General features: G+C 49.0%; 1 protein-coding gene and 1 pseudogene across 3 annotated transcripts in view; both read right to left on the bottom strand.

Annotated features, from left to right (window-relative positions):
- NT5M (5',3'-nucleotidase, mitochondrial) overlaps nucleotides 1-19,917 on the bottom strand; it is a 37,534-nt gene extending 17,617 nt beyond the window's left edge. For both annotated transcript variants that reach the window (XM_082706856.1, XM_082706857.1), the window contains exons 1-3: nucleotides 18,987-19,917; nucleotides 15,729-15,829; nucleotides 3,562-3,622 (exon numbers count right to left, since the gene is read on the bottom strand). In XM_082706856.1, coding sequence (XP_082562982.1) covers nucleotides 3,562-3,622; nucleotides 15,729-15,829; nucleotides 18,987-19,256 — 432 coding nt within the window. In that variant the 5' untranslated portion in view covers nucleotides 19,257-19,917. The remainder of the gene's footprint in view (nucleotides 1-3,561; nucleotides 3,623-15,728; nucleotides 15,830-18,986) is intronic.
- Nucleotides 19,918-22,031: 2,114 nt separating this feature from the next.
- LOC309851482 (serine/arginine repetitive matrix protein 1 pseudogene) lies at nucleotides 22,032-25,450 on the bottom strand (annotated as a pseudogene). Its single transcript has one exon. The product of its transcript is annotated as a serine/arginine repetitive matrix protein 1 pseudogene (transcript).
- Nucleotides 25,451-25,856: the final 406 nt, after the last annotated feature.

Genomic DNA, 25,856 nt, shown 5'->3' with positions numbered 1-25,856 from the left:
AGATGTTGGTACAAGATGACTTCAGCTCTTAGCAATCAAGTTTTTGAAGAATATTTGGGGACAGAAAAAAGACTAAAACTCCATTAAGGAGAAAATGGGTGCTAAGCTACATGAGTTTCAAGTTTTGTTAAAATGTATGTATTATGGGGCGCCTGGGTGGCTCAGTGGGTTAAGCCCCTGCCTTCGGCTCAGGTCATGATCTCAGGGTCCTGGGATCGAGTCCCGCATCGGGCTCTTTGCTCAGCAGGAAGCCTGCTTCCCTCTCTCTCTCTCTCTGCCTGCCTCTCCATCTACTTGTGATTTCTATCAAATAAATAAATAAAATCTTAAAAAAATGTATGTATTATATTTAATATGCATCAAAGAAAAACTAGAAAGAAACACCTCAAAATGCCAACAGTGTTTCTAATGCTAAGTGGTAGGTCTGTAGCTGGGGTTTTGTTGTCCGCCCCCACGCCCCACGTTTGGTCAGGGCATCCACCATCCACTATCACTGTGCCCCTTCCTCTGATCTCAGCACCTTGATTTTTCTCTGCAAAGACCCCTGTCCTTAATGGGACATCAGTCAGGATGCCCACCCTCCCCTGGCCAAGGGTTGGGAGTGTGACCTGAGCTCAGCTGGTAAGCTTCCCTCCTGGGAACGTGAATCCCAGGCAGAGACACCCGAAGATAGAGAATGAACCAGTCTGTGGTCTTCTGCGAGCACGTATGCTTGGGGAGACCGCCTACTGGCTCTGGCTCCCAACCTCCTTGTCAAGGGGCTGCTCTCTCAGATTCTGTGATTCTCTGAGCAAGCCAACAGCGTCCTCGTAAACTCTACTTTTGTTCAAGTTGGCGGAATGCCATTCCTGTTGCTGCATCTTAGGGGTCCCAAGGGATATCCTCTTCCCACGTGTTCACTGGACTCCAAACTCTTGGCGGTGAGCATGCGCAGCTCGTGGGAGGGGCTCAGGGCGCAGGCTCGGGGATGCATGGGTCAGGACGAAGCCCTGCCACCTGTAGATCACTAGACCCAAGAGACCAGTTGCCTTGCCCCTCAGGGCCTCCTTCCTCCTCCATCAGACCAGAGGGGTACTGTTTCACAGGGAACTGCTATACTGATCAGAAAAGTATAAAGCAGGGCGCCTGGGTGGCTCAGTGGGTTAAAGCCTCTGCCTTCAGCTCAGGTCATGATCCCAGGGTCCTGGGATCAAGCCCCGCATCCGGCTCTCTGCTCAGCAGGGACCCTGCTTCCTCCTCTCTCTCTCTCTGCCTGCTTCTCTGCCTACGTGTGATCTCTGTCTGTCAAATAAATAAATAAAATCTAAAAAAAAAAAAAGAAAGAAAAGTATAAAGCTTGGCACATCGAAGGCACTGGATAAATGACAAACATTCTTACTAAGATATGTTTGATAAGTGTCTGTTGAGCTAATTAATCTATTCATTTGACAGCATGCCAGGCACCAGGACCAACAAGACAGACATGCTCGCTGCCCTCATGGGGGTTGCAGTCCACTGGGGAGACAGACAGGTAACAGGACAGAGACAGAGATGCAAACCCATTTCAAGTGTTTATACAGGAAACAAGGCTGATGGCTGGAACAGCAAGGCTGTAAGCTTTAAGATACGGTCAGGAAATGGGGCTGGGGCAGCTGAGTGAGGCCCGAGGGATGAGGAGGAAGGAGGTACACAGCGGGCCCCACAGGTTTAGGGGTACAAAGCATGTTCAAGAAACAGGAACATGGAACATCATGAAGGCAGAATCAGGAACTCCGGTGAGGCGAGAGGTGGCTGGGAGAGGCCTTGCAGGTTTGGGTGAGGAGTGTGTGTGTGTGTGTGTGTGTGTGTGTGTGTGTGTTTAAATTCCATTTTAAGTGCAGTGGGGAACTGTTAAAAGGTTTTCTAGTAGGGGGCTGACATGATCTACTTTAGGAAAGACCTTCACTGGCTCTGGGTGGGAATGAAATGATCAAGCAGTGTAGAAGGCTCTCTTAGTGGTTCTGGGAAGAAACGCAAAGGTGGTGTGATGGAAAGAAAGTAGGCAGACACCAGGTACTCTGAGCAGGACACACAACTTGCCGATGCACTGGGTGTGAGGGGTAGGAAGGGTGTCACCAGGATGGCTCCCTGGCTTTCAGCCTCAGAGGCTGGTGGACAATGCCAGTCTACCGAGAGGGGAGGGACGGTCATGGGACGGGACGTCAGGAGCCCAGGGACAGACGCATCGGGTTCGAGTTGTCCAGAGCTCAGAGAGCAGCCCTGGGCTGAACTGCACATGTGGGATCATGGGCAGAAAGATGGAACCTGGATCCACAGAAATGCCTGGATGACTTCCCTCAACAAGCACGGGCCCCACTACAACCACAGCAGAAGCAGGTGCTCCAGCTCGACAAACACTTACACTCAAAGGTGCACCTGTGGGACTTGTTAAACCACACCTCGCAGCTCAGACGTTCCCAGGAGGGTCTAGAGAACATCCATGTCTATCAAGTGTCTGGGGGACGTGGATCCCACTGGTCTGGGGACCTGAGTTCAGATCACTGCTCTAGTAGAAACCTAGGACCAGGGAGGACCAAGCCTCAGTCCCCACTCCACACTTACTGATGGTAAGTCGTTAACTCCCCTGAGTTTAGCTAACTCCTGTGACAAGACACAGGAAATGAGCGCGGGAGCATGAGATGACTCAGTGGCCGCCAAGCACCTCTCCAAACTCTCCGCTTTTAACTACTGAGTAAGGAGGAGTCCCCGTTCCAGTCAACGCAAACCAAAGGCATTAAACATTGGCGGACTGTGTGCATTTTGTGGAGTTGGAGAGAGAGAGATCATATGAACACACTTGAGAAAACTCATGCCTAGAGGTCTGTGCTGAGAGAGCTCTGCCCCAGTCTCCCAGCCTGGAGAGACTGGGACCCTGAGACCCTCTCCAGAGCAGAGGGGTTGTGGGGCCCCCAGTCCTGCCTTCCTGGACTGGGAAGGCTGCTCCCACTTCCCTTGAACCCACCTCTGGTGCAAATGCCCATCTCCTGGACAACACACCTTTCCTGTGGGCTTGGCAACCAAGGAATTTATGGAATTGGTTCCCAATTTCCATAAAAGCCTCAGTTTTACGTAATTCTATTTCTTTTCAATGAAGATGAGGGCATGAGTGTGGAGCAAAATGCAACATAACCATTTCACCTTTGTTAAAACTTTTGCATAAATAAATTCACGCATAATGTCTGGGTTTGGCTTTGGGTGGCTTCCGGCGCCTCCCGCCACACATTTTCTCTCCTTGCCTCGCCCTTCGCAGATGATCCCTCACTACTGTGGGCGTGGACACCTTCCAGAGAACCTGGCATCCTCGCCAGGCTCCCTGCAGAAAACATGCTGTAATGTCAGACTGGTGCTAGCGAAGGTCTTTGGGAGAGGAGAGCCAGGCACAGACAGGAGGGACAGACGGGAAAAGAGGCAGCAATGAAGCTACCCCAGCTGCTGCAGGCGGTGCTGTGAGGGTCCGCACCTCTCCCCCCAGGGCGTGCTGAGCGTCAGCACCCTTTACCCGCAATCCATGGGGTCAAGGTGAGAGGAGGCTGCACATCTTACCTTTTCATAGGGACAATACTTGTATGTCCTCATGGGGCTCGTGCAGATGAAGACATCGGTGCTGTGAGAGAGAGGAAGGAGAGTCAGACTGAGCCCCCACGTCTGCTCAGCCTTCGCCACCCCTGCTCCCCTGCCCCCCTGCTCTGCGGGCGTCAGGCCCTCCGGGTGTGCGCCCATTACTGGAACAGGAAAACCCCACTGCCCCACACTGCTCTCCCAGCCAGACACATCCTGTCCCCCAGCCCTGAGCAGCCGCGTGTGACCTCTCCTCTGGCCCAGCGAGCAGGTCGGGGATGGGCGTCCATGCATGGCAATTCTGCATGGCCGGAGCCCGAGCTTAACTGGGTGAAGCACCCGTGCTCTCTGGAATCTGAACGGAGAAATATGGAGAGAAAGGAGCATCTGCCGTAAGAGGGGCATGAAAGGGGTGCACAGCAAGTCACTTGTGGGCCTCGTGCATTGCAAAGCAAAGAACCCCGCGAGGGACAGTCTTCTGGTCAAGTGTGCCCGCTAAGCCCACTGGCAGAGGGGGAGGGAGGAGGAGCCCCCTCCTCTCGGCCAGGCTCAGCTCCCTCACAATGGGCAAGGGGTCTGCTGAGGACCGCCCCCTCCCACAGTCTGGTGACAGAGGGGGAGCTGACTGCGAGGGCCCCAGGCCCCAGAACCTCACCAACAGAGCCCTCTGGTCCCCAACACCCACAGAAAGCCGCCACGGACGGCTCCGCACACTCAGCCTGTGGAAGGCTAGATTTTCCAGGCTCCTTTGCTCTTTGGCAAATTAGTCCCCTGAGAGTCCTGCCTACATCAGACTGCCAGGTCCCTCGGCAGAGAGCACGGGCCTCCTAGTTACCCCGAGACTCGGTTCTCTCGGCCTCTGCCAACCTCACTGTCCCCTCCCGTGGCCGGTCCCCTAGGTCCTCGGCCTCTCCTCCCTGTTCTCTTGCCTCCTGCCCGTGCTGAAAGCTGGCCCCACACGAGGAAGCCACCTCCCCTGTGCGCATTGGAGACGAAGCTGTGTTTCCCCTATGCCCCACCTGCTACAGACACACAAGGTGTGGAGGGTCTCCCTCGCCCTCCCTTGTCACTTCCAGACCATTCCTCCCGTTAGAGTAGGACTTAATGGGATGCCTGGAGGCCGGCCGAGAAGACGACATGGTCAACTAGGAGCAAAGTCAGAGGCCTGTCCAGGCAGTACTCCAAAACAAAACCATGAGAAATCGGATCCAACCAGACAGGCTCCAGACGGCTGACAAAGCATCATTCCTTCATCATGCTACATAACCATAGTCTATGAAGCTTTTCTCCAAAGGAGACCAAGAGCCTCCAGCAACATTGTTTGGTCGGGTCACCTCGGCCCCCCAGTCCATCCAGCAAGTCCTTCAAAATCCCTGACTCGGTGAAGCCCTTGCCCCGTGACTACGTGGGCTGAGCCTGGCCGAGAGGAGGGGGCTCCTCCTCCCTCCCCCTCTGCGTGTGGCCATTCCCCCTGCTGTCACCACCCTGCCACCTGCCGTCCTCCGCCAAGGCTCAGCGTGCCTCCATCCTCCCTGGGGCCCCTGGAGCCCCACTGTCATCCCCCTGCTGGTTCTTCCTCCACTGGGAACGGAAAGAACCTGACTTTCCAGCTTCTTCGACCTGCACCCAAGCAACCACATGATGCTGGGGGGTAAAAACCAAAACCAAAACCAAACAAAACGCTCACATCATCAGGTTTGGGCATTTTCACCTTAAATTCATAACCACAGCCCCAAGGCAAGGGTGCCATCGCCAGGCAGCCTGTCCCCAGGGCCCTGGCATGTGATCGCCTTACTCGTCTCCAGCACAGCCGCCACACACCACACCCGTGACCGCCACCTTCTCGGTTCTGAGACTCCCTGGCTTCTCATGGTGGAATCTAGAACCACGTCCATGTCTGATCTTCTTTCTACCTTTCCGCTGCACGGAGGAACAGCCATCCCTCCCGGCTGTCAAGCCAAGCCCTTCATTTGTGCGCTGGATTCCATCCCCCCCTCTTCACAAGGAGGAGCTACCCTTCCATATTCCCTTTCCCGGGACTGCTCTTCCCCACAACTCATTCAAACATGTGCTGCTCTCTTGCATCTCAAAACATACATACATACACACACACACACACACACACACACACACACACACGACCTTGACCTCATACCCGCTCCTGTGACCTCCCATCTCTCTGCTCCCAAGACATCTACCAAGCACCCTGCACCTGCTGACCCCACTTCCTCACCTCCTGTGTGTGCTTCGATCCACCCCAACCTGGGGTCCATCCTCTCCACTCCCCAAAAAGTGCCTGTTGTCATCAAGGACCCTCACATTACTGTAGCCAACGCACACTGCCCTCTCCTTCTCTGGCCCACCAGCACTCAAGTCGCCCTGCCCTCCTCTGTGGGAGCTCCTATCCCGGCACACCTGCCTGCCCATCGTTAGCCACCTCAGCATGATCTCCTGGCCTCCCTGGTGATTCTGAAGAACCACTCAGGGATTCTTCATCTACAGTTCCTGCTCCGTGATGTCATCCAAGGCTTTACACAAGGTGCCCTATCCCAACGTACCTTCACCATTCAGCCCTGTACCCAAGGGCCAGCCTTACGTCCTTAATATCCTGCCGAATATCTCTGCGTGTGCATCTCACCAACCCTTGGTTTTTCCAAAATGGCACATGACATTCTCCCTACTCCCTAAACCTGCTCCTTCTCCTGTTGATGGCACTATTACATAGAGCCAGCTGCTCAAGCAAAAACCTAAAGATCACCGCTTTTCTTACCCTTCCCCCAACTCTCAGTATCCATCGCCAGATCTATGGGTTCTTCCTCAACGTGTGTTTCATTCCATCAACTTCCCTCCGTGGTCGCCACCCCAGTCTTAAGGACTGCCACCTCTCATGGTTCCTCTCCTTCCAATTCTGCCCCCGCCAAGCCTTTCTCCACCCAGCATCCAGACTGATGATTTTTTTTTTTTTTGAGATTTTCTTTTTATTTATTCGAGAGAGAGAGAGCGCGACTGTGTGAGCGGAGACAGAGGGAGGCAGAGGGGGAGGCAGAAAGAGAGAGAATCTGAAGCAGACTCAGTGCTGAGCAGAGTCCAAAGCAGGGCTTGATCTCACAACCCTGAGACCATGCCCTGAGCCAAAACCAAGAGTCAGACGCTCAACTGACTGAGCCACCCGGGGTCCCTGGACGGATCATTTTTAAATAGCTTCTCTGAGGTGTGATTAACATGCAGTAAACTACACAGGTAGAATGTGGTAAGTTGCATGGGAAACACAGATCTCCACAATCGAGATAATAAATAGTCCCCTAAATTTTCCGGGCCCCCTCCTGTATTCTCTCCACCTGCCCCTCCTTGTCCCTACCCCGGCCCCAGGCCCCAGGGAACCACTGATCCGCTCTCTGTCACCACAGACCAGACTGTATGTTCTAGAATCTTATATAAATGGAAACACAGAGTATATGCTCTTTTTGTCTGGCTTCTTCCGTCCAGTAAAGGTATTTCTGGGACTCACTCATGTTATTAAATTCATCCAAAATTGGTTGTTTTTGTTTTCTTTCATTTTGGGGCAGACTCGTTTTAAAAAAAAAAAAAAAAAAAAAACAGTTTCATAGGGGCACCTGGGTGGCTCAATCAGTTAAGTGGCTGCCTTCAGCTCGGGTCGTGGTCCCAGGATCCTGGGATCGAGCCCCGAGTCAGGCTCCTTGCTCAGTGGGGAGCCTGCTTCTCCCTTGCCTGCAGCTCTCCCTGCTTATGCTCGCTCTCTGTCTCTGCCTCTCTCTCTCTTGTTTTTTCTCTGTGTCAAATAAATAAATAAAATCTTAAAAAGATAAATAAAAAGTAAAAAACAGGGGCACATGGGTGGCTCAGTGGGTTAAGCCTCTGCCTTTGGCTCGGGTTGTGATCTCAGGGTCCTGGGATCCAAACGCGCATCAGACTCTCTGCTCAGCAGGGAGCCTGCTTCCCCCTCTCTCTCTGCCTGCCTTTCTGCCTACTTGTACTCTCTCTCTATCAAATAAATAAATAAAAAGATTTTTTTCTTAAGTCGGAAAAAAAGTAAAAAAAAAACAACTTCATGGAGATTTAATTCCTAAATCTTAACAGCCGCCCATTTTCAGTTTGTAATCCAATGGATATTACTACATTTGCAGACTTTGACAACAATCACCAGAACATTTCCATGGCCCCAAAAGGAACCTTTCGTCCACTAGCAGTTACTCTGCGTTCTGCCCTTGGCCTTAGGAGAACACCAACCTACTTCCTATCTCTGTTCCAGATATTTCACATACACAGAATCCGATAGTGCACGATCTTTGCTGCTGGCCTCCTTCATTCAGAAAAAGGTTTCCAAGGGTGACCCACACTGTAGAACGTACCCGGGCTTCACGCCTTTTACCTGCTGAGTAATATCCCAGTGCGTGGGGACGGATGGACCTCATTTGTTCACACATGTATCAGCTGATGGGCATGTGGGTTGTTTTTACATTTTGGCTATTACGAACAATGCTGCTAGCAACATTCATGCACAAGTTTTTGTGTGGACTCATGTTTTCATTCCTCTCAAGCATATGCCCAGGAGTGTGACTGCGGGCTCATATGGTAACTCTGTATTTACCATTTGGAGGAAATGTTTTCCCAAGTGTTTGCCACAGCAGCCACACCATTTTTCCAATCCCATCAGTGATGATAAGGAGTCCAAATGTTCTCCATCCTTGGTAACACGATTGTCTTTTTTTTTTTTTTAAGATTTTATTTATTTGACAGGGAGAGAGAGACAGCAAGAGAGGGAACACAGGCAGGGGGAGTGGGAGAGGGAGAAGCAGGCTTCCCGTGGAGCTGGGAGCCCGATGTGCGGCTTGATCCCAGGACCCCGGGATCATGACCTGAGCCAAAGGCAGGCTGTTAATGACTGAGCCACCCAAGTGCCTACCCCCCCACCTTAAAGATCTTATTTATTTATTAGAGAGAAAGAGAAAGAGAAAGTATGAGAGAGGGGAGGGTCGTGAGCAGGGAGCCCGATGTGGGACTGGATCCCAGGACCCCAGGATCATGACCTGAGCCAAAAGCAGATGCCTAATTGACTGAGCCACCCAGGTGCCCCCTCTTTTTTTTTTTTTTTTTTTTTACATTATTGTCATTCTAGTGGGTGTGAAGTGGTATGACTGTGGTTTTGATTTGCATTTCACAACAGACTAATGATATTAGGGCCAATTTTCATACATTCATTGGCCATTGGTTATCTTTTTTGGAGAAATACCTGTCCAAACTTATCACCCCAAGCCCATATTGTTTTTAAAATCTAAGTTAAGGGGCGCCTGGGTGGCTCAGTCGTTAAGCGTCTGCCTTCGGCTCAGGTCATGATCTCAGGCTCCTGGGATCGAGACCTACATCCGGCTCCCTGCTCAGTGGGAAGCCTGCTTCTCCCTCTCCCACATTCCCTGCTTGTGTTCCCTCTCTCGCTGTGTCTCTCTATGTCAAATTAATAAATAAAATCTTAAAAAAAAAAAAAAGAACTAAGTTAAATCACATCACTGCCTCTTCAGTCCACCAGGGCCCTGTCCGTCCCATCCCTGTCAAGCTCACTGAACTCTAGCCATACTGGTCTCCTCCAAAATATTACTCAAATAAGCAAAATCCTTGCCCATCTAAGGACCTCTGCACTCTGGCTTCTTAATAACTAGTTCATCTTAACATTAAGTTCTGAAGTCCCCTGTCACATTCTCAGAGACACCTTTCCACCCCGCCCAAAGTAGCCCTTTCCCCCATTTAGTTTCAAACACATCGCCTATTTCTTTCATGAAGCTTGCTGCAAACTAAAATTACCTTTCTTCTTACTTGCCAGCCCCCCCCACACACACACTTCAATGAAAACTCCTCAAGACCTGAGACCTTAGGTTGGGTCTCTTATTTACAAATAGATCCCCAGGACTAGCACAGTGGCAGGGACATAGTAAGTGACACAAAACAGGGTGAATGAATACATCGCCTGCTATACCAGGCTCCTGTAGGCGGGCTGACAACACTGACTCCATCTTGTTCCTGTCCACATAATGACCTCCCTTAGGGATACGTGTTCCAGGCCTCTGGGAGGTTAACATGTGCCCTGACCGGAACGCGGGAAGGCTTTTTCTGATCTCCCTAAAGTTGTTTAGATAACTAGAAGAGGTAACATAGTTTCTTCCCCACCCTCTTTCAGCACACAGATGGCACCATGAGATCTGTCAAATGTTTGACTTCACGATCCGCTCTGTACATCCCCTTGCTCTATAAAATCTGTGGCTTAAGGTCAGGACTTTGCAGAGAACAACAACACAACCCAGGATCCTCAGCCACCTGATCCCCCATCAGTGTTACCCTGAATGAAACTAGTAAACTGTATGGAGTCCCCAGCGCCAAAGTACTTGCTCAGGGCACCCAGGGGGCTCAGTGTCCACCTCTCGCTTTCCGGTGTCATGATCTCAGAGTCATGACCTCAGGGTCATGAGATCAATGCCCTCATCAGGCTCTGATCAGCCGGGAGTCTGCTTGGGGAGTCTCTCCCTTGGTCCCTTCCCCCACTCGTGTGCACATGCTCGCTCACTCTCAAATAAATAAATATTTAAAATAAAAGACTACACTTACGGGAATGAGCCTGAGTAACGTATACAATTGTGGACTATATGGCCCACCTGAAACTAAGAGAACTCATGTGTTAATTATACCTAGACAAAAATTATTTTTAAATGCATAGGCCTTTGATTCGGCCAGCCCAGTGTTGCACAGAAACACTTGCACACGTACGTCCACGCTCCCTGCAGCTCTGATGCACAGGAAGGAGGAAGAACTAACTTCAGTGTCTCTGCGGAAATCATTACCTTACACAGTACACGGTATACAATAAGATAAGATGCTACGCAGTAGTTACAAAGAATAAAATAATTCCATAGTGCTGTTATGGAAGGATAGCGAACACATATTGTTAAGTAAAAGAGAGAAAGCAGTGTCGTCCTATAGACGAGAGCAATCCTATTTTATAAGCAACAACTATGATGCTGTGATGTGAATGTCTCTTCAGCAGATGCCCAAGTGTGTGCCACGTGCCAGGCAGCACTCTAGGGATGATCCCTCAGGGAGCTGACATTTGACAGAGGAAGGGACAAACACACACACACACACACACACACACAACTTTGGCTTAGCCGGGGGCGGGGGGTCTTGGTTGGTTGGGGGGAGTGCGGCAGAATGACTAGCTGGGGACAGCAGCGCCTTTAGCTATGGCAGGATGGCCTCTCTGAGGTGGTAACACACAAGGTGTTCAGAGCGGAAGGATTAAAAACAATGTGGCCACGTGCCAAGTACTCGGGGAGATCGGGGAGAAACATTCCAGGAGGGTGTGTTAGGAACAAAGGCTGTGAGATCAGAAACGAGCCTGGCGCATCCACAGGCAGAAACTCAGCCAGTGTGGTTGGAACAGGTGCAAAGAGGTCAGAGGGTAGCACGGCCAGGTCGCAGACCACCTTGCAAGCCTGGCTGAGTTCGGGTTTTATTGGAGTGTAAAAAAAGAAGCCAAGAGAGAGTTTTAAGAGGGGACACACATCAGCAGAATTCCATTTAGAAATACCGCTCTGGCTGCCGAGTAGAAGGGATAAGTTTACAAACCTACATACAAATACCTATGTAAATGCATTTGAGAAGGTCTGGAAGCACGTGCCCTGCATTGTTCACCAGGACAGGAAGAGCAGGATGGGGGGAGTTGTGCATGGGGAAAGAGGGACAAAATGGGCAACTCACATTTTTTTCACGTATGTTTCTACTGTTGGGAGTGTTTCATACGAATACACTCGTATATACTGAATAAAGGGTAGTCGCCCCTGAAGATGTTCCAAGGAAGCTCTTGGACATTAGATGAGGCCCAGGGAGACACAGCCTTGCACTGAGTGCTCCACGAGCCGGTCCACAGCCTTCCAGGGAGGCGGTTCTAGGACAGCGGGCAGATAAGGTGTTTGCTCACTGTTCCCCTCCTACCGGGAACCCCTTTGCCTTCTCCACCTGGCAGATCTCTTTTCATTGTTCAGCACAAGGGCTCCAAGGTCCCTACCTTCCCCCCCGCCTGTCTCCATCTGCATACATCTACCACATCGCTTTTGTATCTATATTCTAGTCCTTGGTTTCCTAGCGAACTCCTCAAAGGCCAGAACTGTGTCTTATCTACTTCTGTATCTGCGGCATCTGGTAGAGGGTCCCGCCCATAGCAGCTGCCTTACAAATATGCCTTCAGTAACATTTTATTTATTTTTTATTTTTTTTTTATTTTTTTTTATTTTTTTTAAGATTTTATTTATTTATTTGTCAGAGAGCGAGCGAGCAAGAGCGAGCACAGGCAGACAGAGTGGAAGGCAGAGTCAGAGGGAGAAGCAGGCTCCCTGTGGAGCAAGGAGCCCGATGTGGTACTCGATCCCAGGACGCTGGGATCATGACCTGAGTCGAAGGCAGCTGCTTAACCAACTGAGCCACCCAGGCATCCCCAGTAACATTTTAAATCTTGGTTTCTGACTACATCAGCACCAGACACAAAGCTATCCACTTAGTTACAGACTAGACCTCTGTCTCTGTTCACACTTTGGGCGTGAACTGACCTTGGGAAGCCACCCCGTTGAGAGCCAAAATGGAGGTAACAGACCGCTGGTATGGTCTAGACTTGCATTTTTACAAAAGGGTTCACAGGGAAGCTATGGGAAAGAGAGTTCTGGACTAGAACTAGAACTAAAACATGTGAAGAAAAGCTTCATCCTCTGCTTGTGAAGAATCACAATGCATACTAGCAAACCTGAAGCCCTTCGAAGTCCTGTGGTAAAGAAACCTTCTAATCTAATGTCCCTCACACTGTTATACTTAAAGAACGCTTTTTTGTTGCAGACCTATTAAATCTTGCAGAATACTAACAACTGCAACTAATGTTTACTGAGCACCTACTATGTGCCAGGTGCCATAGTGAGGTTTTTTTGTTCCCCTCATTTCACAGTTGAAGAAACTGAGGCCCAGAAAACTTAATAACGTGCCCAACATCTGAGGATTAGGTTCTAGAAAATCCCAGGCTCGAGCCTGGGCAATCTCACTCCAGTTAGGACATAACCTCTACCACTATGCCATCTAGCGCCTCAGGATACAGTTGGCTGAATGTGGTCCAGGAAATGCTAATCCAGACACAAATAGGGTTTTGAAAAGCTGCAGTGCAAATACACTGATTTGCCTCTCTGGGCTCTTCCTGCAGCTGCAAAATGTTATACAAAAATACTCCACTATAAATCAAGTTCAAATCCTAAACCAGAATGAAACAGACTACTCCGCACGGCCTGACTCAAGTCTAAAAAATAAATTGCTGAACAAGTCCACAATTCAACTCAAACTCTAAGCATTTTGTGTCCCACTGATGCCAATTTATCAGGTCAGAACTTTGAACACTGATGATTTTTGGAGGCATTTATATGACACAATAAAGACCAAGCCATACCTTGTGTTTCATTGGTGTTTCAGATTGGTAAATTCAAGCAAAACTGTGACCAATAAAAGTATATACAGACCTAAAAATAAATTCTAACATTGATGGGCAGTCCATGTTTGCCAAGGAAACCAAAACAATTCAGTGGGTGGGGTGGGGGTGGGGAAGAGTCTTTTCAAGAAATTGTACTAAAAAGTGGGTCTCTACATGCAAAAGAATGAGGTAGGATGCCTTCCTCACACCATATTGAAAAATTAACTCAAAACGGTTCAAAGACCTGAATGTAAGAGCTAAAACCATAAAACTCGTACAAGAAAACATAGGAGCAAGTCTTTGTGACTTTGGATTAGGCAAACAATCCTTAGATATGAAACCAATAATACAAATGACCCAAGGAAAAAAAAAAAAACAAACACAGGGGCACCTGGGTGGCTCAGTCAGTTCAGTCTGCCTTTGGCTCAGGTCATGATCCCAAGGTCCTAGAATCATGCCCCGTGGCAGGCTCTTTGCTCAGTGGGGAGTCTGTTTCTCCCTCTCCCTCTGCCTCTGCCCCTGCTCATGCTCTCTTTCTCAAATAAATAAATAAAATCTTCAAAAAAAAAAAAAAAAAAGAAAAGAAAGAAAGAAAGAAGAGAATGCCTGCGTGGCTCAGTTGGTAAGCATCTGCTTTCTGCTCAGGTCATGACCCCAGGGTCCTGGGATTGAGTCCCACATCGGGCTCCCTGCTCAGCAGGGAGTCTGCTTCTCCCTCTAACACTACCCCCGCCATGTTTTTTCTCTCTATGTAATAAATAAAATCTTTAAAAAAGAAAAAAAAAACCATGTAAATTTAACATCCACATGAAAACTTTGGGTTTCAAAGGATACCACAAAGAGATTAAAACAACAATCCACAGAATGAGAGAATATATTTGCAAGTCATATATCTGATAAGGGACTTATCATCTAAAATATGTAAAGAATTCTTCGTGTGCATGGGTGGCTCAGTCAGTTAGGTGTCTGCCTTCAGTTCAGGTCATGACCTGGGGGTCCTGGGATCAAGTACTTCATCAGGCTCCCTGCTTCCCAAAGAGTCTTCCCTCTCCCTCTGCCCCTCCCCCTACTCATTCTCTCTCTCTCAAATAAACAAACCTTCTTAAAAAAATAAAATATATAAAGAGCTCTTAAAAATTAGCAATAAAAAGATAAATAAACCAATTGAAAAAAATAGCAAAAAAAAAAAAAAAGATAATTCTCCAAAAAACAAAAACAATGGCCAAAAACACAGAAGAAGATGCTCACATCATTACCCATCAGAGAAATGCAGATCAAAACCATGATGAGATACCCCTTCACACCCACTAGGATGGCTAGAATAAAAAAGACCACAAGTGTTGGCAAGGGTGTGAAGTTGGAACCCTCACACATTGCTAATTAGAATGTCAGATGGTACTGTCACTTTGGAAAACAGCTTGGCAGTCCCCAAAATGTTAAACAGGAATTTACCACCTGACCCAGTGATTCTTCTCCTAGGTTTATACAACCTATACATGACAACGGACATTCATAAAAAAGACTCATACATGAGTGCTTACAGCAGTATTATTCTTAATACCTAAGAAGCAGAAATAAACGCAGTGTCTACCAACTGATGAACAGATAGACAAAAATGTGTCATGGCCATACAGCAGAATATTACTCAGCCATGAAAGGGAATGAAGTACAGATTTGTGCTATAAAAGAGATGACCCAGAAAACACAATGTTGCAAAAAAGAAGTCAATCACAAAAGACCACATAGAGTACTGTGTGAAATATACGTGAAATATACACAATATGTTCAGCACAGGCAAATCTACAGAGCTCTAAAGAAGACAGCAGCTGCCTAAGGCAGCAGGGGAAGGAGGGGGAAGAGGTAGTGACTGCTCATGGGTACAGGGTTTCTTTTGGGGCTGTTGAAAGTTTTTGGAAATCGACTACAACTCTGGGCACAGACTTAAAAATCACTGAATTGTACACTTTAAATGGGTGGAGGGTATATGAATTATATCTCAATATGGCTGTTGTTTTTTATGTCATCCTCCGGGAAGCACATCATCTGTAACTGCTAATGGGTTTTAGTGAACAGTTATGGAACTGGGGCTTCAGCTCCCAGAAGCAGCGACTTCACTAGAACGAAACAGAAATACCTCACACACTGCTCCTTCAGCTGCGTCCTCACCATGTGTTGTTAGGTCTTCTGTTAGACCTCATTGTACTCCTTCCTCTGTTCCTTTTCAGCACTTATCACAATCCGTGCTTATCTTTGCTTGTGAGATTCTTTGTTTAATATCTGCTCTGTGAGCTCCATGAGGGCAGGACCACTTTGGTCATCTCTGAATCACTTATGTCCTATAGCATCTAACAGTCGGTTCTCAGTTATTTGCTGAATAAATGCATGTCTGGCACCCAGTCAACCAGGTCCAGTTAGACTCAATATTTTCTCCTGTTACCAGATCAAAACGCCTCACTTGCTTACCAGCTGAGTCCGTTTCACTCTGGGTTTTACCAGGTTGAGCACCAAAGGAACAAGCATGGACCTGTGCAGGGGTGAAGAGAGAGGAGCAAGGGATGCGGTGGGGGGGGGGGGGCAAGAAGCAGAAGAGTAGGGTAGGCGCTGACAAGAGGAAGGCACAAAAGCACAGGCAGGAAGACAAACTTACTTTTCTAGGTTGGCCATCTGCTTCACAGCTTCCACAGCCCCTGGGAGAGGCTCCAGGTCAAGAAAAAAATTTTCTGATTCCCATATGCTAATGGCCTTCTCCTAAGAAGACGAGAGAGAAGTGGGTGACCTCAGGGGATTCCGCACATTGCCTCACCACAGAGACGATGTCACAGCTGGGAAGAGCTGTTGACAAGAAGAGTGTGAGCCTTCCACATTCCCCCCCTGCAAACACACACACACCCAAGGTCGTATCCTAGGGGGAGCACCTGTGTGTTCCAGCCCCTCTCCAGGGGGTCTGACTTCTGCAAGGATCCAGCAGAGACCAGGTAAGGGATCAGGAGCTATGGGTTCCAAAGCCTGCTCTCCTTTAGGCATGGCTAGAGCTGTCTGGGACCAAAGGCAAGTCATCGTGAATTGTGTGCTTGCTTGATTCTAACGGCTAGAGGCATCTCACTCAGGGCCTCTGAGGTAGACCAGGTCTTGCCATGGCTCTAGAGTCCTTAAGTTCAAGAGCTGGAGAAACTCAGAGATTCTTAAGAGCCCAGTTGTGCCGTGTGGGGTAAGGGGGGCCGGGGGCCGAGTGGCAGGCCAGATGAGCAGAACTCTAGGTTCCTCCCCCACCTCAACTGGAACAGCTCTTATAACTGTCTTCCGCATTGGTATATCATTAAGTACTTTGTTTAAAAAGCATTCTACTGCTTTTAAAGTCTGAAAGCCAAAAACCCAGGCCCTCATTGTTCGTATGAGAAAATCAAGGCTCTGAATGGAGAAGGGATTTACTCAAGGCCACACGGCAAAACATTGCTTAGAGCTGAACACCATCTCCCAGCTACGAAGCTACAAGGTTCTGCCTTATGTCACTGGGCTAAAATTGAGTTTGCAGAATGTTACACTTTTCCAGGCCCAGGACAAGGGGAGGGAAGACAGACCCCCCAGACTCCGAGGAACGGGACCTAAATCCCATGTGGGCAGCTGGGGGTGTCTCTGCCAGGCCAGAAACCGCACACTCTGGAACAAGCACCACCACCATGTCCCCCTTAGAGGCGGAGTGCCCTGAGATCACACTGGCATTATGCCTTCGAACTATGTGGGCTGAAGCAAATGAGCAGTGATTGCTAATAGACGGTCTCTCTTGTTAGGCCGTCACCTCCTGCAAGGGGCAAGAATCACTATCCCAGTTTACTGATAAGGAAAGAGGCTTACAGAGGATTGTTTACAAGGCCACTTACCGGTGATACTATCAGAACTTGACTCAGGGCTTCTGACTCACAGGGAGGCAGTGGGACTCAGGGGAAAGCGTACATGATGCAGGATTAAGTCGGGTACTGCATGGCCCCAGCTGCATGACCTTGGCCTCACCGCCTTTCCTCAGTAATCGGTGTCCCAGCATCCCCTCTCTCCCTCTATCACTAACTTGGCTCTGAAACCCTGCTTAAGACACTTCCTCCCTCTGGGCTGAATTCCTCAACTGTCTTAACACTGCAGGATTCTAAGTCAGTTAAAATGAGCTTTGCCTTCCATCTCCGCTCTCTTTACCTTTCCGAGCCCTGAGAAGATCAAAGGGGATACCAATAGAGTGGTATTTTGTAAAGCAGAAATGCCTTCATAATTAAGGTGGGTTGGTGCATCAGCTGTTTTTAACTCTAGGTGCTGGGCCAGCTCAGCCAAGGGGAGACCCAGGGACATCTGCTGGGAGCTTTGCTGGGAACCAAGGGGATGTGTTCATCTATGAAAGTCTTGCAATGTTCCCAGGAGCAGAACTGCCTCCTTCGTGTCCCAGGAGCCCCTTTCCTTTGCCTCGCCCTTAGAAAATGGTGAATTGATCTCCTTAGATGTGGAGCCTGCATGTCTGTACAAAGGACTACAAAGACTTCTGTCCTTTTCAGAGTTGGGGTAGGCTTTATGTCCTCACCTCAGTATACTCCTGGGAGGGAATGAGGTGCTCAGACTGTCAGCACTGTGTACTGTCTATACACCAACACCCACACGGAGCAGGGGAGTCTGTTACTGAGGCTACAGAAACCACGAGGGTATTCTCTCCAGCTTGAAGTTGGTAATTGGGTGTTAGAGTTGGGAGAAGCAAGCATGCAGAGCTCTGGGAAAGTCACCTTCCTCAAGTACCTGGTGGTGAGGAAGAGCCGTGGCACTTGATTTTCTGTTTCACAGCTGCCAATTATGGTTAAGTTACCTTTTTTAAGTCAAAAGAAATGCCACTTGTTAGAGCAGGACAGAGAAGAGGACTTTGTAGATGGGGAAGGCTAAATGTGCTTGGGCAGGCAGGCAGACGGGTTGGAATCCTAGCTACGGGGCTTGGGACTAGTTTCCTCATCTGCATAATGAAGATAACAGTGTCTGCCTCACATGGGAGACAATGCAGTCAACCTGTGGTACAAATTAGGCTCGAATATCATCATCATCAAATTTCTGGTGGTGACCCTGGGTAGGCAAGCAAAAGATGCCGGAAAATACCCCGCCTCTTTAAGTTTGTGCAAGGCAAAATTCCGTTCCTTTCCCGAAATAGTTTCAACTAAAAAACTAAGCCATCTGTCTAGAAACAAGCCTGGATATTTCCCCTCCATCCATCCTGGACTTGGAGAGCAAAGCACAGCAGGAGTCAGGGAGATGTGATGGGCTCAGGTTCAGCAGGGCCACCCAAGCAAGGGGGTAAACCAAGGAGTTGAACCCTCCCCATCTTGACTACTGACTCATTGTGTGATGTCCAGAAAATCATTCAACGTCTCTGGGCCTCAAATACCACTGGGAGCTATGCATTCACGGAAAAGGGGCAAAAAAGAACGGCAAAGACACTCATCAAATTCGTGAGGATGAAGAAACGGGCGTGTGACTGTGGCCGGGGTCAAAGAGGACTTTACTTGTGACGTTTATTTCATTTAAAGAATTTCAGGACTTGCGGCCAAAAATTTAAAAGTCAGCTAAAGACAGAGTTCGTATTTTACGCTTCGCATTCTCCTGACTTTTGAGAAGCCCTCGATGACAGCCAACAGTTCCCGCGCGTGGGGCTGCGCGGGGCGCGGCGCCCTGGGTCCTCCCCGGACCCCTCCTCAGGCCCCCCTGTCTTACGAGAGGACCACTCCGAGGCTCGGGGAGGTGACCCAACCAAGGTCACGCGGGCTCCCGGTCCAGGACCGGGAAGGAGGGCCGCAGTCCCGCCGGGCTCGGCTGGGCTCGGGGCCCCGGAGCGAGAACGGTGGCCCCGCGGCGGGCGACGAGCGGGGCCAGGGCGGGGGATGCTCACGCTCAGGCCGGGCTGCAGGCGGCCGTACTGCTCGGACAACCAGAAGCCGCGCCGGTCCTCCAGCGCGATGAAAGGCTGGTCGGGGAAGCGCGCGCGGAACTTCCTGAGGAAGCCGCCCTCGAAGTCGGCCAGGACGCCGTCCATGTCCACCAGCACCCGCAGGGCGCGGCCGCCCGCCCGGCCCGCCGGTCCGCCTGACCCCCAGCGCTGCCCCGCCGGGCACGCCGCGCTGCGGGGCCGCCGCGCACACCAGCCGCCGAGCCGGATCATGGCCCCAGGAGGTCGCTCGACGCGGGCGCCGGGACCTGGGCCGCGCCACCCCGCCGCGCCGGGCCCGGAGACATGACAGCGGTGGGGTAGGAAGGGAAGAAACCCTCGCCGGCCGGGGCGCGCGGGGAGAGCGAGGAGCGCGGGGGGGCGCGGGGCGCGGGGCGCTCGGAGCGCGAGCGCGCAGGCTCTGGCACCAGATCGAGGCTGCGGCACGCGCCCGGGCGGAGGCGGGGCTCGGGGGCGTGGCTTTGGGGACTGTCCACAGTCCCAGACTCTCCACTAGCATCTTCTGCCTGGACCGTGGACCTGGGCTCCCTCCTCCCACTGCAGCAGCGAGGCTGCGGGAGCTGTGCCCGCTGATGGAGCAAGGATGTGTCGCTGAGCACTTACTGTATGGGGCTGCGGACAAAACGGACAAGTTCCTGCCATCCTGGAACGTCCCTCTTAGAAGAAGAGACAGGGGGGAAGCAACCAAGCGTACAAAACAGGCAAAAAAGATGACAGTAGTATGAAGGAACGAAAACAAGGACGAGGTTCACTCGGAGAGCCTCCCTGCTTTATAGTGAACATCTGGGGAGAGACTGATACTAGTAGGACAAATAAATACCTTGCAAACATCATGAAGCCTCAATAAAACTGGTGATTTTCAAATAAATCTATAAACATATTGTTTGGTACCCTGGTATTGATTGCTCTGAGTGCCTTCTTCTTTTTTTTTTTTTTTAACAGAAAAGAAAAAAAAAAAAAAACCAAAAAGCAGGATGACATGACCTTGGAGAGGTGGGGAGACAGGCAGGGCGCTCAGGGAAGGCCTCTTGCAGGAGAGGATGCTGGAGCGAAGACAGAAATGGTGAGAAAAGAGGATGCAAGAACCAGAGAGACCTAGGGGTCCAGACAGCTTGAGCAGCAAGCCCCAAGGCCTCAGAGAGTGGAGAGGCCAATGAAACCACAATTTTCATTCTTATATTTCTTTGGCGCAGACTTGCTGAACATTTCCTGTGTGCTCGGTGGTGGATATCAAGCGGTGAACAAAGTCCCCGCCCTCACGGAGGGACAGTTTTGGATCTGTCTGAAACTATGGTGAAGGAAGGGTAGGGAGGTGCACTCTCAGGCCAGAGAGATAATGAAGGCCACAAGAAGCAGCACAGCACAGTTTGAGAAGTATTTGGGGGTGCCTGGGTGGCTCAGTGGGTTAAGCCTCTGCCTTCAGCTCAGGTCATGATTCCAGGGTCCTGGGATCCCGCCCCGCATCAGGCTCTCTGCTCAGCAGGGGGCCTGCTTCCTCCTTTCTCTGCCTGCCTCTCTGCCTACTTGTGATCTCTGTCTGTCAAATAAATAAAATCTTTTTTTTTTTAAAGAAAAGTATTTAAGCTGTGGTGTCCCACAGACCCATGCTCCAGCTGAAGCACACAGTAGGTCCTCAGCACCCTCACACAATGGTTACTCTCATGGAACCAACTGGATTCAAGGGAAGAGACCAAGTGTGATTCATCCCTGCATCCTGAATGAATGAAAAAATAAATGTGATTCTGGAAGGAACCTTTTCTGGTTATTCTCTGACCACCTAGCTAAGACCCCCCACTGTGTTTCTCTACCCTGATTTTATTCTTTAATTATGTCACCTTGTTTTTCTTCTTAATTGTATTACGAAAGTTTTCACACAGATGAGTTGAAAGACTTGTATGAGGAAGATACGTGTACCCACCACCTGGATTCTGTGGTGAACAGTTTGCTATATTTGCTTTACCATACATCAGTGCATCTCCCGATCCCTCCATCAGTCCATCTTATTCCTGGAGGCATTTCAAAGTAAGCTGTAGACATCAGTATATGTTAGCCTTAAGCACATCAGCCTCTATAGCTTAAAGCGAGTTCAATGTATTTATTTTTTTAAAGATTTTTTAAAAAGATTTTATTTATTTATTTGACAGAGAGAGATCACAAGTAGGCAGAGAGGCAGGCAGAGAGAGAGGAGGAAGCAGGTTCCCCGCTGAGCAGAGACCCCCCCCCCCCCGCCCCGATGTGGGGCTCGATCCCAGGACCCTGGAATCATGACTTGAGCAAAAGGCAGAGGCTTAACCCACTGAGCCGCCCAGGCACCCAGTTCAATGTATTTAAACGTAAATTTTACAAGTGAAATGCAAAAATCTTAACATCATCATTCTGTGACTTTTGACAATGATCCCCAAGGGATGCATCCTTAGGAAGATGTGGAACAACGCTATCCAGATACAGTAGCCACTGGCCATATGTGGCTGTTGAATAATTAAAAGGTGCCTACTGCAGCTATGGGACCAAGTTTTCCATTTTAGCTAACTTTAAATAATTTAAATAATCCACATGTCTGGTCAGCATGTCAAACAGTGCAGCTGTAGAACATCTCCATCTTCCCAGAAAGTTCCATCCCGCTTCTTCTCCTTCAGCCCCGTCTCCCACTATTCTAATTTTTTTCACTGTGAATGAGTTTTGCCTGTTCTAGGACTATGAGTGGCATCCTATGCTGTGTACTTTTTTGTGACTGACTTCTCCCACTCAGCATGTTTTTGAGTCACTCGTGTTGTTGTATGTATCAGAAATTCCTTTTATTGCTGAGTTCTATTTAAATGCGTGAATATATGTCAGCTTGTCCATTCTCCCATTGATGGGCATCGAGCCATTCCTAGTTTTGGAGTATCATGGATAAAGCAGCTATGAATCATACAACTCTTTGTGTGGATTTTTTTCTCTCTCTCTCTCTTTTTTTTTTCATAAAACAAACTTTTATATAACTGAAGGATCCTTCCTGGGACTAGTTAATTGCCTTTACCAAAAAAAAAAAAAAAAAAAAAACAGAATAGAATGAAATTCCAGTGTTCCAAATCAACTTGTTACACATCAGTATAAACCCACAGTATCCTGGCAAACAACATGCTTTCATTTTCTGTCTCATCCTAGAGTTCAAATCCTGATTCGTTTCAGCAGAGACTCCACAGGCAACAGGAAAGATTGTGGCATTAAAATATTCATTTATACTTTTGTGGTAGTTCAACAGTGGTCTTATTTCTGGGCAAGCTTGCAAACCATACAAGGTTGGAAGCATCATAACTTAAATGGGTGCTAAGACTCAAATGAGAAAAAAATAAAGAAAAAATGAAAAGAAAGGAAAACCTCTGAGAATAGCCAAGGCCTTTAAAAAGAAACCATAAGAATGCCAACAATATTGAAACCCCCTTTTTTAAAAAGGGGAATTTTTTTTGACTTAAAATATTTCACTATAAATGAATTTATGTCAGCTGTCAATGAAAGAATGTCACTAATACACTGTGGACACCTTTTGCAATGTAAATCCATGCCCCCCCTTTTTTTACATGGGGAACTTCAACCTAGCAATTATTACAACAAATGTTATAGTCTAAAGCTCAAACACATTTCAGCAATTTTGAAATTGAATTGTGTACAAACCAAATAAAATGTACATCGTGACACATATTGCCACCTAAGACTGTGGGGACACTTGAGCCTTCCGCATCGATCTCAGCGCCTTTTCACGCAGGTGCTTTTCTAAGTCGTCGAGGTTGTCTTCAGGCTCGCTTTTGGTCTCCTTCTTAGGCTCGGGCTCTGCCTCCAGTTCCTCCTGTGCTGATGTGGTCGTGGGGGCAGTGGGGGCCACAGGGGTGATAGCTGCTGCTGCTGCTGCGGCTTCCACCACGGCCTTTTCCTTCTTGTGTTTTTTTGTGTTTCTTGTCCTTCTTTTTCTTCTTCTTCTTTCCACCTCCTTCTGGGTCTGAGTTCCTCGCTGGAGATGGGCTTGGTGTTGGGCTTTTAGCCTTTTTGACTGGTACCGCTGGTGACCAGTTGGTTGAGGGGGACTGGGACTGGACAGGAGACTGAGATGCTGGGGGCTTTTTAGCTGCTGGCTCAGGAGATCCTGAGACAGATCGGGAGGATGAGACCCTCCTTACAGACTGAGGGCTTGGTGAGGCAGCCTTTTTTGTCTTTTTGGGTTCCAGAGTCCTGGAGACTCTCCTAATGGGCCTAATACTTGGAGAAGGGGACTGCCTTCTTTGGGGTGATGACGACGCTCCTCTTCGAACAGGTGGATGGCTTGAGGAGGTTTGAGGAACTCGAGGCCGTGGTGAGGGTGAATGCCTTTTGTTTGGTTGTGGTGACCGGGGCTCACACACAGACCGGCTCGGGGAAGACCCTTTCCTATGCTTTGATGATAATGAAGGCGAACGTCTCTTGGTGACTGAGGAGCTTCTTTGTTTGGGAGGTGGAGAATGGGAGACCTGACGCTTTGGTGGTGGAGATGGTGATGCCCTTCGTTTAGGAGGGGGAGGGGGAGAAGCTGTTCTTCTCTTTGGAGGCGGGGAAGGAGAGTATCTCCTCTGTATTGGAGGAGAGTATCTTCTTGGAGAAGGTGAGTGCCGGCGGGGTGGTGGAGGAGTCCTTCGTCGTGGTGGCGGTGTGGGAGATCTGCGCCTACGCCTACGAGGAGGAGGAGGGGCAGGAGAAGGAGAACGTCGCCTTCTGGTGGGTGGTGGGGAGGGACTCCTCCTCCATCTACCGCGAGGGGAAGTCTCCTTCTGGCGCTTTCAAGGTGATGGAGAGGCACTCCGGGAAGGGGAATGTCTCCGCCGCCTGCCTACCTCAGCATTCTTCACATGGGACCTCTTGGGTCGCTCATCTTCTGAGGAAGAAGAGGAGCCAGAATCAGATGAAGACTGCTGGTTCTGTCGTCTGTACTGACGTCTCTGCTGCACAGAATCTGCGGCAGCCATTTTGCCACCTTTATCTTCTTCCGATTCAGGTAACTCTACTTTTCTAGGCTTAGGTGCTGGTGAAGGGGACTCTCTTTTCTCAGTACCTTTATGTTTTGTCACTTTACCTGAAGGTCTCCCTGGAGAGACAGAAACACGACTTTTTCTTGTACGGTTTGACTGCTGGGGTGTTGGGGAATGACGAGTTTTTGGCAGTGGAATTGCTGGAGGTGATGGCCTATGCCTTTGCCTGGGAGGACTCGCTGAAGGAGATAACCTACAAGTTTTTCGAGGGGGGCTGGATGTCCTCTTAGGAGGCCTCTTTGGCGGTGACCAGGAACGAGACGAAGAGGATGATGAGCTACTTCCAGACAAGGATGCTGATGAACGCCTTCTTCGTCTCACTGGAGATCTACTCCTTCTATGCCTGGGTGGAGGTGGCATTCGTCTTGGTGGGGTTCTTCTTCCAGGAGATGGCCGCCTTCTCGGACTTGGCCTCCTTCTAGGTGAGTATGATCTTGATCGGGATCTATGACATCGTCTAGGTCGAGTATGAGAAGGAAAGCGACACCGTGTCCGGGATCTTGATTTGGAACGTGACCGAGATCTTGGTCGGGTCTTCTCCTTCTCCTTTTCTTTTTTGGAATTTTTCTCTGGAGAAGGTTCTTTAGGCTCTGGTACAGGTTCAGGTTTGGGAACTTTCAGGATGTCACTAGTAGAAGTGGCCTCTTGTACTGAAGGTTCTTTTACTTTCACTGATGGTTCTGGGAGCTCTGGAGTTTTTTCCTTCTTTTCTGGAGCAGGGGAAGGACTCCGGCTCTTGGTTCTGTGACGGGGAGATCGAGAATCACTGCGCTTTCTCTCTCTCCTGACAGGGGAAGATCGTCTTCTAGGGGAAGGAGATCTGGATTTGCATCTTCTTGGGCTTCGAGACCTCTCCCTTTTTTCTCTGCTGCTTTCTTTTTCTTCCTTATCCCTCTTATCCTTGTCTTCATCTTGCTTTTTCATAGAAGCCAACTTTTCTTGTTCAATTTGTCTCTGTTTTATTTCTTCTTTCTTCAGTTCTAGAAAAGCAGAAGGGATTCCAGCGATGTTTTCTTGTGCACTTAAGAGGAGGGGCCACAGTTCTCCCATAAATTCTCTAGAATTTTTTCCATTCAAAAACTCAGTCAGGTTGATTTGCATCATTTTGGAGTCTGGATTCTTCACTTCCAGCTGGTTGAATATAAACTCAATCACAACATCATCTTCAAACCCAAGGATTTCCGTTACTCGTTTTGTTATCCAAGGCTTTATAATCTCCAAATTTACTTTGCTCATGTCCACCTTTTTTTCTAGGCATTCTGCAAATTTCAGCGGCTTCAGTAGCTTCTTCTGTTTATTGCTGAACCGATTATCCTGCTCTGCACTTGTTTCGCGGAAGAATCCCGCGTCCATCTTGCTGCCTCACTCGGAGATCGCCTTTTTTTCTCTCTTGAGTAAATACCTAAAAGTGAGATCATTGAGTCCTAGAAAAAGGTTATGTGTTTAGGTTTTTTTTTTTTTTTAAATCTTGTTTATTTTTTTGACAGACAGAGATCACAAGTAGGCAGAGAGGCAGGCAGAGAGAGAGGGGGAAGCAGGCTCCGAGCAGAGAGCCCGATGCGGGGCTTGATCCCAGGACCCTGAGATCATGACCTGAGCTGAAGGCAGAGGCTTTAACCCACTGAGCCACCCAGGTGCCCTAGAGATCATTTTAAAATAAAATCTTAAAACAAACCTGGCAGATATTTTTCAAACCAATTGCACCATTTTACACACTCACAGGGAATGTATAAGAGTTCTGTTTGTCCCATATACTTGCCAACATTTGATGCTGTCA

The sequence above is a fragment of the Mustela nivalis genome (genome assembly GCF_964662115.1).
Source record: "Mustela nivalis genome assembly, chromosome: 17".
NCBI lineage: Eukaryota > Metazoa > Chordata > Mammalia > Carnivora > Mustelidae > Mustela > Mustela nivalis.
Note: the sequence above shows the minus strand (reverse complement) of the source record. Positions and strands in the feature narration are given on the sequence as shown.